The sequence below is a fragment of the Phalacrocorax carbo genome, chromosome 2 (genome assembly GCF_963921805.1).
Source record: "Phalacrocorax carbo chromosome 2, bPhaCar2.1, whole genome shotgun sequence".
Classification (NCBI taxonomy): Eukaryota; Metazoa; Chordata; class Aves; order Suliformes; family Phalacrocoracidae; genus Phalacrocorax; species Phalacrocorax carbo.
The window spans coordinates 141,517,594-141,529,692 of NC_087514.1; the positions used below are offsets into that span (position 1 = coordinate 141,517,594).

The 12,099-nt window shown below is 41.2% G+C and overlaps 1 protein-coding gene across 2 annotated transcripts in view; it reads left to right on the plus strand.

Moving 5' to 3' along the window:
• Positions 1 to 12,099, plus strand: part of CALCR (calcitonin receptor) — a 182,388-nt gene that overhangs the window by 110,226 nt on the left and 60,063 nt on the right. For both annotated transcript variants that reach the window (XM_064444612.1, XM_064444613.1), the window contains exons 3-4: positions 2,473 to 2,626; positions 6,608 to 6,718. In XM_064444612.1, the coding sequence (XP_064300682.1) occupies positions 2,473 to 2,626; positions 6,608 to 6,718 (265 nt within the window). The remainder of the gene's footprint in view (positions 1 to 2,472; positions 2,627 to 6,607; positions 6,719 to 12,099) is intronic.

Below are 12,099 nucleotides of genomic sequence, written 5' to 3' on the forward strand. Positions count from 1 at the left end.
ACAATCTTCATAGACTCTGGCTACTCCCTTTAATCTTCTCATAAACGAGGGATCTGTGATATGTTCGGCTTTGCTTCTGTATTTCCTGTTCTGGCTTTCTAGATGCTTAATTTTTCACTTGGACAGCCAGATGAAATGTTCCACATGGCTTCACTGTCCAAGTATATCTATATGTGTGTGTGAGTATACATACACATACAATTTATATAAAATTGTATCTGCCAGAAAATATTTTCCTCCTTATTCCTCCCATTTTATTTCCAGTACCTATTTAAGTGCAATGAGATAAACTGCTTTAATGTCCTCCAGTCTTCAAATAGTATCTAAATACAGTTCAAAATGAAAATGTTAGTATCAAAAGAGATTCATTTAAATTAGGAAAAAAATAATTGAAGTGGTTTGGCAGAGAAGTATCAGGGTAAAGTAATGCCTGTTTTTTTTTTCAACTAGGTGAAACATACTGTGGTTTTGCTGTGTATTTTACCAAGGTGTTTTAGCTGTGCAAATGGAAAGAAAGTAATGTATTAATAAGATACAATTGCTTGTGATGTGCAATAAAAAAAAAGAAATAACAATTTAAGAAGTAGGCTGATATTTGAACTTTCAAACCTGTCATGTTTTCAGTTTGAACAACTGAAAATGGTTGCTTAAAGATCTGTGCACTAATATTTGGTCCTAAAAATGTAAAATCTGTGTTTGTGAGGATCGTAAGCTTTAAAGAAGCCTGTAAATTACTCTGTATGTTTATGATGGTTTTAGTATGATTTAATATAGGAAAAAAGTAGAGGGCCATACAAGGAAAGTGCCACAGCAGCATTGCTTTTGCTTGGGGAAGCAGAGGAACTATTTCTTTCCTATCACCTTTCTGCAGAGGAGTGTCCTGTTATAGCATTAAAGCAGAACAGAATTAACTAAAGCTCCACACTCTCATTCCCACCTTAGCTTACAGACCTGGACTATGCAACAGATGGATGGATGGATGGATGGATGGATGGATGGATGGATGGATGGATGGATGGATGGATGGATGGATGGATGGATGGATGGATGGATGGAAGGAAGGATGGAAGGAAGGAAGGAAGGAAGGAAGGAAGGAAGGAAGGAAGGAAGGAAGGAAGGAAGGAAGGAAGGAAGGAAGGAAGGAAGGAAGGAAGGAAGGAAGGAAGGAAGGAAGGAAGGAAGGAAGGAAGGAAGGAAGGAAGGAAGGAAGGAAGGAAGGAAGGAAGGAAGGAAGGAAGGAAGGAAAAAAAGATAGCTGACCTCTGTACCTGAGATTTTTGCCTTCTAGAAGCAATGATCATTCCCTTTGCTCGTATCAGGAATAGTGTGGCCAGCAGGAGTAGGGAAGTGATCGTGCCCCTGTACTCAGCACTGGTGAGGCCACACCTCAAATACTGGGTTCAGTTTTTGGTCCCTCACTACAAGAGGGACATTGAGTTGCTGGAGCATGTCCAGAGAAGGTCAACGAAGCTGGTGAAGGGTCTGGAGAACAAGTGTTATGAGGAGCGGCTGAGGGAGCTGGGGTTGTTTAGTGTGGAGAAGAGGAGGCTGAGGGGAGACCTTATTGCTCTCTTCAAGTACCTGAGAGGAGGTTGTAGTGAGGTGGGGGTCAGATTCTTCTCCCAAGTAACAAGCGACGGAACAAGAGAAAAATGGCCTCCAGTTGCATCAGGAGAGATTTATACTGTGTATTAGGAAAACTTTCTTCACTGAAAGAGTGGTCAGGCATTGGAACAGGCTGCCCAGAGAGGTGGTGGAGTCACCATCCCTGGAGGTGTTTGAAAAATGTGTAGTCGTGGCACTTTTGGGGCATGGTTTAGGAGGCATGGGGGTGTTGGGTTGACAGTTGGACTTGATGATCTTAAGAGGTCTTTTCCAACCTTAAAGATTCTATGATTCTGTCATCAAAGAGGACTTTGTTATTCAAACTCTCAAATTTAGGGTCACTTTTCCTAGGTACTTAACTAGGAGCTAGGCCCAGGTAGTGAGGTTTAAACTCTCTGCTCTGTGTTTCTATGATCTTAACAGTCAAATGAGATCAAAGCAGGTGGCATAAAACATCAGATAACCAGTTCTGAGGCTGGGGCATTGAGGTATCTTGTCTGGGCAGTCTGGGGAGATATCAGCATAAGCGAGCGGAAATGTATGGGTGTAACTTTGGGAAGATACAAAATTTTTCTGCAGATCGCTAAACTAAATGAAAAGATTTTGAAGACTTTATCAAGTATTTAATGGTCCTCTCTTTTGCCATGAAAAAGTGCTTGGGTTAAAATCCTGAGTTTATAGTGAGGTAAACTAAAAAAAAAATCCAGCATTTACTTTGCAGGAAGTATAGGGCTCACCATAATGCTAAACATATGTGCAAATAAAAGGCCTTTGAAGAATGCATCATAGAGATTTCTGATCCTCACTTTTTAAATTTTATCCTCCTGGTTCATTCACTTTTACTAACAGTTTTTCCTTTCTGTACAGAGAATGGTTCCAAGTCTTTCTTCTACTGTAAATTATACTGATCCTACATTAGAGCCTGTAGCAACTGAAAATTCAGTCATACGACAGAAGATAATAGATTCGCAGTTCAAATGCTATGAGAGGATGAACAGAGCTCCTCCATATAAGAAAAAAGGTAAAAAAGCTTAAAAAATAATCCTTTTGTATATTGCCACGCTTGCTTATATAGCTATAAAGAAACCTTTTCTTCTGTATACTAACCCATAGTCTTCCCTGGGGTGCAGTGTCCTTCCCATAAGCAATAGTCAAACTCACACTTATTTAGCATCCTTTTAAGGGCGAAGAAAGAAAAAAGCCTGGAACGAGCCTGAGGAATGAACAGCTCTTCCTTCCTCCATGTGCAGACAGTCCCTCCATCATCTACATTTCTGGCTCAGTGCTTTGCTGCCTGAATATCTCTTGTTCTTGCTTAGGGAATGGCATTCCCCAGAACCTTTCAGCAAGTTCACACAAGGACCTAATTGTGAATGGTGATCTCTTAAATGTAAACATCATTCTGTTTGCTTCACTCACTGTTTCGTTTTTCTGTCATTCATGTATTGATTGATAACTGTTGTGCTCTGTACTTACACAGATGTTCCAGGTATTCTATATTCAGCAGTTACACTAGGCAAAAAGAGGTGTATAAAGTACTGAGCATGTATCTTTACTGAATACAAGGCACATATTGAGATTATTAAAAAGGGAAATGACAAAATACAGTGGTGCTACAATGGCACAGTATAAATGAAGCAGCATTTCTGGTTTGGACTGAGCATTCTGGTCACTTTTTCTCACTGAAAATATGGAAGATGTTATGAGGAATCTAGAGAAAAAAATATTGGAGGTATTGTGGGGTTTTATGTAAGTAAAGGACAGAGATACTGAGGACAGTTTAAAGAGAAAATATATTTTAAAAAATCATGATTTAAAAACCCCACCCTAATAGACGGGCTGGAGATAATGTGGGACTTTTTGTCATACAGGAACAAAGGCATTTCTACAGCTTTTTACCACAGAGATTTTGCTGGGTTCTGTAGACTCAAAGAATAATTAGAGGTTAAGATACTGACGTCTTGATGCAGAAATATTTTGGAATGAATATAGAGATTCCTATTGCTTTCAGTAGGGTTTCATTCAGGCCAGTAATGGGGAAAACCCACAAATATTTAAACAGGGTTATGGGATGTTCATGTTTCAGACATAAACAAGCCTTTAGTTCCTGGGCTTGAGGGGGCAATAACTTACTGTCTGCTCAGATTACTCTTTTAGTCTCTAGCTCTATAAATATGTAGGTTTTGAGTCCTTTGATAGTTCCACTGGATTCACCTTTCTTTTGCACCTTGCTTGTGTGATTAGTTGCAAAGGGCTGAAGTGTTTTCCTAGCATGAGCTGGGTATTCATATGACTCATGACATGAATTCCTAGTACTGTTCTCAAGAGCAGTGTTGTCCCAGGAGGACAACAGTGGCAGACCCACAGCCATTGGACACAGCACATCAGTTCCTGCATTCCTTCAACTGACAGCTAGATTTAAGTGATGCCATTGGGGACTGTTATATTCATAGTAACAACCACCTAATTAATTTATAACACAAAATGAAGAGAATGAGTGACTACGGAATGATGCCAACACTACTGAAGTTGTGTTTTCAACTGAATTGCAGGATCCTCACCAGCCCTCCAACATTTACACTTCATAAAGGGTTGGAAGCAGACAAGGGTCTGAGTCTCTTGGCTGCAAATTTGAAAAGCAGGGTGGGATGAGACGGGAAATACCCTTAATGCAAAGACAACCATAGGGGTATCTCTTGAAAGGAAAAGCCCAGCACATGAGCTGAAGGGGTATACTGAGTATACATTTTCAGCACAAACAGTAGTGGAGTCTAACACTGAAGTTCCCGGGAACATTCAGTGTCTGGTACAACTTTACAGGTCCAGCTGAGATGTGTCTAATTTTTTCCTGGTATCTCTGCAGTCCCTGATGTAGCTTATTTGTCGACTGGCACAAAGGTAGTTTAAATCCTTCATAATCTGCAGCTCAAAGCTGATGTGATGAACTACAGAGAACTGCATAGTATCTCACGGTCAGAGGTCAGAAAGATGGTATAATACGGGTGGCCTGTGGCAGCATTACAAGTGGCCATGTGTCAGCAGAGCCAAAGTAACAGACCACATGCACACACTTACCTTGCCCATTTCAATGTAGAACTGATTACTTTAAATCCCAAGGAAATAACAAAATGAGGACCACATGGGAACACCTGACCTTCCCTCCGAGATAGTGCAGCACTCCCACACACTCTGTCCATCCAAAAATAGTTTTAGCTGGTGGTACAACAATATGATGTTCAACTCTCCTGTTGTATCACTTACACTGTTTTATTTCCCTGCAGCACTTAAAAAACATATGTATGTTTGTATATATATGTGTGTGCGTGTGTGTTTATTCATGGATGTACGTGTGCATATATATCTTGTTACTTACCTTGAAAGACACATTCCACAATGTATATATAGATCAACATCAGTGATTTTTTTCTTTATCAGGCAAGGCAAAGGATGTAAAGCTAGAAATTCCTACCAACCCTGTTCTGCAGTGTTTTTCAGATACAATCTCAAGTTGCAAACATTTTCTACTCTTCTTTTTCTTTGATATTACAAAATGGTTCATAAAAGTCTTTCAGATACATCTCAAAGCTAGAAAATGACGTGAGAATGCCTGAAGGAAAGATAACAAACTGCTGATATGATGGCTGGTTAGCAAAGGGAACAAGTAGCATTAGCACATATGACTTGACAATGGAAAAATAGATGTGCATAGAATCTTAGCTAATGAAAAAAGCAAGTGTTCATAAGATATCTTTTTCCTAGACATCTAAGCTGGAAAAAATAATTTCAAAAGTTTTAACCTTTCAATTTTCAATACACAATTATTTTGTCTTAAAAACAGTTATTGGTGCAAATTTGAACAGTTCAGATGTCTTTTTACAACTTTGTTGCTTCAGTAAGAAAGCTTATCTGTGGATAATTTCAAAAGCACCAGAAGCAATTAGCTGCCCATATCTTATTAACTTTCAATGGTTATTAGGTGCCTTCCATATGATTCTTTCAAAACCAACCTACATGGTCATAGCAGCAATTCTGAAACTCCCTCAGGACCAGAGCAAAAAAAGACAAGATGTATCTTCTCACTGTATTTCCCTTTAACCTGATGGTCATTATGTTAAATACTTTTTCCTCCAAACAAACTGATTTTAAATGGAAAATAACTAAAGAGTATGGGGGGGGGGGGGTTTAATGTGTTACTTGAACAAATCCACAATGAGTCAGGAAATCATGTTAGGGCAAACAGTCTTATAGTCTTATATTCTCTGTAATGGGAATCAAGAATGAGCTGTGTTCTGCCTCCCCAGTATGGCCATTGTTTCTGGGGCTGGGAACAGTCCTTATAGGGGACACCACCTCGACAGCTTCCCAGAAGGGGTGTGATGAGGACAGGATCACAGCATGCCTATCCAGACAACATCAGCAGGCAGAGTTCACTTGTTAGAGATTGGTCTTGCACCTCGCTTCACTGGATCTGTAGCTATCTGACTGATCTCTAGCGTTGAGCAACACAACAACCTTACAGGGACCTGTCTCTGCAAATGTTGCCTTTAGCTGGGATGTCCCTGCAAGTCCCTCCTACCTCTACATTTGAAAAATTTGATTTTGAAACCTGCTGAACAATGGAAAATGAAATAAAAAGTAGGTGTCTATAAGGTCTTTGGATAACTGAGGCCCCCCCTTACCACTAGCGTACACATTTGCAGCCAAGGATGGAAGGAGGATCAAGAAGAGGAATTTGTAAGATCTGACCCTACATTCAAAGTTCAGTTCAACAGTCTTAAAAACATTACTTCTCAGTAAAATTAACACCACTAACATCAGGTCAGCAAAACCAAGTACCTTGCAGCACCTGAATGCACTGAAATTATATCAATAACAAAGGGTATTACTGCAAAAAGAAAAGCCAGTTGTCTGCAGACAGCAGTATTCCTTGGGCGGCTAGAACAGAGCAGGTTCAGGAGCGACTGTGTGTGAATTAACTAGTATATTCCTCTTAAATGTCCAGGTCTGTTCTGCAACAGAACCTGGGATGGCTGGTTGTGCTGGGATGACACGCCTGCTGGAAGAATCACTGCTCAGAATTGTCCAGATTATTTTCCAGACTTTGATCCAACTGGTACAGTATTTCTTTTTATCATCTTAGCTTTTAAAGGAAGTCTTAGAAACATTTATGCCATTGAGTGGAAGCATGTTTCCAGTGGTATTTTTGCAGCATTGTGAAATCTCAGAGTTTGGCTGAAATTAAAATATATCAAGATTTTGGGTTGCCTAATTTATATATTTTCATTTGTAAAATATTTTATATGTATTTATATTTATGTAAATATAACCCATAGATTTATGGAACCTAGTTTATGAAAACATTAACTACTTAGTTATAATATAAAAACATTTTCAGCACCTCGGTCTAAGTTTTTATAATGAAGAAAAAATGCTGATGTACATGAAATATGTATCACCATGTTCTTTGTTCAGTTTTTATTGGAAAATACAATTTTTATGGAAGAAGATGAGCAAAAATAATGTTCTTTCAGTCTCCAATTTCAGTTGTTAATTGAATTCTTCATACCAATACTAGCAGCCATGCAGACTAAGAGAAGTAATTCAAGAATGTTTAAAAGGACAAATTAAAGGAAAAATCAGGAACAGAAATATTGCTAAATAGATATGAGGAATATACATAAAATATATGTGTTTTAAACTCTGCAGAGTGTATTGTTTCAAGAAAGACATAGTTGCATGTTCCACTCTCAGGAAGTGTTGCTCATAGGTGGTGCTTGATGCCATGGTGTGCTAAATCCAGCACAGACACAGTGTACCAATTGCACCTAAAAGCTGTGAAACTAAATATTTGTGGGGGGAGGGTATATAAAACTTTTCAACAAGGTTAAACCAAAATATATGTGGCCAACTGGGAAGTAAGAAAGCAGGCTATCACATAGCTGTCGTGGTGGGTTGATCTTGGCTGGACACTAGGTGCCCACCAACCCGCTCTCTCATGCCCCTCCTCAGCAGGGCAGGGCAGGGAGAAAATAAATGGAAAAAACCTTGTGAGTCAAGATAAAGGCAATTTAATAAAACAAAAGCAAAGGCTGTGTACAGAAGCAAAGGAAAAACAAAATATTTATTCTCTACTTCCATCAGCAGGCGATGTCCAGCCGCTTCCCGGGAAGTAGGGCTTCCGTACGCATAGCGGTTGCTCCAGAAGACAAATGTCATAACAACAAATGCCCCCTCCCTGCTCTTTCTTTTAGCTTTTATTGCTGAGCAGACATCATATGATATGGAATATCCCTTTGGTCAGTTTGGGTCAGCTATCCTGTCTATGTCCCCTCCCAAGATCTCGCCCACCCCAAGCCTAGTGGTGAGGGAGGAATGTTGGAGAGAGAGTCTTGATGCTGTGTGAGCACTGCTTAGCAGTAGCCAAAACGCTGGTGTGTTGTCAACACCTTTCTAGCTACCAATACAAAGCACAGCACTACAAGGGCTGCTGTGGGGAAAATTAACTCCATCTCTGCCAGACCCAATACAGCTGTGAATTTATTACCCAGTACCATTAGCTAAAAATATTGGTTTTGTTGAGCTTGTTGCCTGTTCAGAAACAGAGGAGTTACTAGGCTGGGTCAGATCCAGTATGCATTTTGCTGAATCCCATTTGCAGTAGCAGCTAGATTGATCCATATCTCTTCTTGATAAATCAAGCTATCCACAATTAGAGAACTCACCCAGCAAGTGGGAAAATTCCAGTCTGAGAGGATTCAAACCTGCATTCTAACTTGGATGGAGGAACCTTCCCCTTTCCAGGGGAAGCAGGCATTGGACAGGGTGGATTGAAGGATTTGTGTGCCTGAAAGTGAGCTCGTGTGACAGTGTAACTGTCCACCTCTTGTGGGAATATCGAGACCTATATTTTACATCCCTGAGACACACAATGGGCACTGAATCACAAAGTCTTGTCTTTAGTGACTTTTTTTTGCTTTCTGACACGCTTACTCTTGACCTCTTTTCTGTACATATCATAGTTTTCAAGGACGAGTCTTGTAGCAGGGCCACACCATGGCTAACCACTGGAGCACCTGCAAGGAAACAGGCTGAGGAGCTGAGACCCTCAGCTGGCGGTATACCTTTGACCAAGGTCTCTCTCTCTGTGGATGAGTGCTTCGACCATGAGGCTATTTGCACAAAAGATGTCAGAAGAGCATTTTAAAAGAATTGGCCAAATTCTCTTCCATTCCCAGACAGAAGTGCCCACATTCAGGAGAGAGCTTGAAGCTCTGGACCCTGAGGTTGCACAAACTGTTTCCTACACCCATGTTGGAAGTGCCTCTTGCATAGGGTCTGTACCTTCCATTTCAGCCCCTATTTTGTTTATGATATCCTCCCCAAGTGACAACTGCCCCTTTCATAAATATGACAATTTACTACAAGGCTTCTCCTTTCCCTGCCTCCGTGTTTTTCATAGAAATAAAACTGTGGCACTAACAGTCCTAGTTTATGTACACTCCATGCACTCTTCAGCTAATACCTGCAAAAGTGGGTGTTGGGCAGCCCTGTGATCACAGAATTGTCCCCATGTCTCGAGGCCCTCATAACTCAGTGCATGGGGGGTGATTACTGAGCCACTCTCCTGCTCTTTCCCAAGCCACCTATTCCCAGCTTTTCCACTTGCCCGCTTGTCTCCAGTGACTTGTTGTGAACTAATTGCTTTGCTACAACAGCACTCTTCAAAGTAACACTTGAAGCCATCCATTGAGAAGCAGCTCACTCCTTACTAATGCATATTAGAGCCAAGGTCTGTGCTTCATACGACTGATTGCAAACCACTCCTTAATGTACAGATATGTGCTACAGAGTCTGGCCCACAGTGTGTGCATATTGCAGCTACTCTTCCCGCTGCACTTTAAAACTTGCAGATTTGGGAATTTTTTAGTATTCCTCTCCTCTGTACACAGCCATAGGATGAAAAGCCTCCTCCAGTAATTAATTTCCTAATGTTCTCTTTGTTGTCCTGCTTAGGAACAATACCTGTGGTCTTCTGGACTCAGTATTTTCCCCTGGGACATCTCTGTTCTCCTTGTCAGAACCTCTGTCAGCCTCTTTGCCTGCACCCTGGTCAGTCAACACTGTTTCCCTGGCTCAGTGGCAGCTCAGCATCTCCTGGCTGAGCTAGACCTGCTTTCCTAGAGTAGCTGTTGTGTTCCCCAGCATGTATTACAGCTGTGACATCAAACCAGCAGGTAGCCAGGCTTTGCTTTACAGGTGGCTGATTATCACACTGGGACTTAAAGTAGAGGGAGACAAGAAATTGTGGGGGTGAGTAGATGTCTTTCAACTGCTAATGGAAGTGGCTGCCACTTAGAGGTGGCCAAAAGCACAGGTGCAGCTGTCCTGAGAAGTCTGTCAGGTTTTGTGTCAATAGTCATTATTTCCTTTTGTAACTTATGCCTGTTAAACAAAATACAGTTAGATTTTCTGCTGAGAAACAGAAAATTCATCCTAAAGAACAACGATTTCACACAATGAAAACTGCAGTGCCTGTCAGATTTCCTTCCCATTAAGTCTCTGTGATATCAAACCACCTCAGCATGTATTTTAGGTGTGCCAGTAACCCCATGGACTTTTAAAATTAGTATGGGCTGCTTTGGGCTGCACTGAGATCTGCAGAAACACTGTGTATCAGCTCACTGATGGCTAAGTTACTTTAGTTTGAGGCCATGTATAGCTTTGAGTCCTGGAATAAAATTATGTCATTCCATTTTCTTCTTGTGCTTTGATACTTATATCATTTGTAACTGAAAAACTGAAACATTATCTGGTAACATAGGATTGGATCCTCCTCCCATGGGTGCTGTCCGCCAGCTCTCTATAACTGAACCCCCAACAACATTCAGCATCGATGCCAAGAAGAAATTGCTAGAGTGTGTTAGAAAGTAAATAAAGTGAAATCATATTCTGGAGGAAAGGGCCCAGAAGCAAAATGATGGAGAACACCCTCATTGCTTCATTCATTTTGTGCCTGGCAGCTTCACAACTAACTACCAGATATAGTCCACTTATTTCACTGAACTTGCATTAGTTAACAATGGATAGAAATCTGTGTTCTGAAAGAAGGACCACTGTGATAATCTAGTCTGTTCAGTTAGCTGGGGCTTCCCACACTTCTTTCCTCACCTGAGGAAGCTCTGCCCTGTGAAAGGAAATTAGGATCTTAAAGATAACTGCCAGCAGGGCTGCCTCTCTACAAGCTGTGACAACTTTGTCCTGTTGAATAAACAACTGTTTCCTCTTGTAGCAATCTCTTCTTCAAAATGACCATCACGCACAACGTGATAATGCATAAAACCAAATCAGTTTGTCTGGGAAACATACTGAGACTTACTGATTTAACTCCAGTGGCAGCAGGAAATTCATTGTCTCATACACTCCTGACTGTGAAGCTCTGAGGAGGGCTGAGTTTTATACTCCCCTCTTCAGGCAACATGCACAGTTTCTCTTGAACTGTATTTTATATTCATATTTTATCCAGGTTAATCTTTGGTGTAATCCCTTTGAAATGGTTCCAGGTCACGCTGAAATTACTAGGAATTGAATTTGTCAGGAATATAGTATGTAACTCATGCTGGTAATATTCTTGCTAATAATAAAAAAAGGGAAATATATTGTGGACGTAATGGGCTTCTAGCAAGGCAGATTTACTGGGGGCAGCAGGAGGAGCAGAGCATTGCCCTGTGCCATGCACAGGCTATTGGGTTTGTGGCAGGGGTGTGTTATATTACTCACCTCACTCTCCCTCCACGGTGCCTGTGGTCAGGATTAATTTGGTGCCATCACATAGCAATGGAGCTGAATGTGCAGGTTGTGGCAGCCATACCTTTCCTCCCTTTCCTCTTTGGCAAAGAGCAGTGTTTAAGAGCAGTAGCCACCCCAGCAGGGAGCAAGCCTGCCCAAACTTTGTGATCCAAGACACATTTAGCAAAACTCTTCTCAGTTCTCCACTTGGCTGGGTTTTTGCATAACTTTTCATGTGGCTCCAAGAGCAAAGTTTCTAGAAGTGCAATCTGGAAACAGATCCGTATGTATACATAAGCAATTACCTCAGATGATGATTAATGTGTTGTTACCTCTCACAATTGAGGAATATGGATGTACAGCCTTGCCTTTCTGCACTGACACTGACCAGAGAGAGTGAGGTCTCCTTGCTGTGGCGTGTGGATCACAGCAGCGGAGGGGGCAGAGGCACTGTGGTATTTGTATTCTCTGCAGCTCTCTTCTTGTGCCATACTGCAGTCTCTGAATCACTTTGTCTTTCTTACAAAATACCTTTAGAGAAATGAGGATAAATGCTCTGTGCAGGAGAAGGGGGAACAGACTGAACAGCTCTGGCAGACCCTTTTGGATTTACCAGCTGTGACACCTGTGACCACAAGGGACCGGATTTCAGGGACACAGGCGCACCCGTCTCACAGCTGGTAAAATGCACAAAGCACTCAGCAGAGT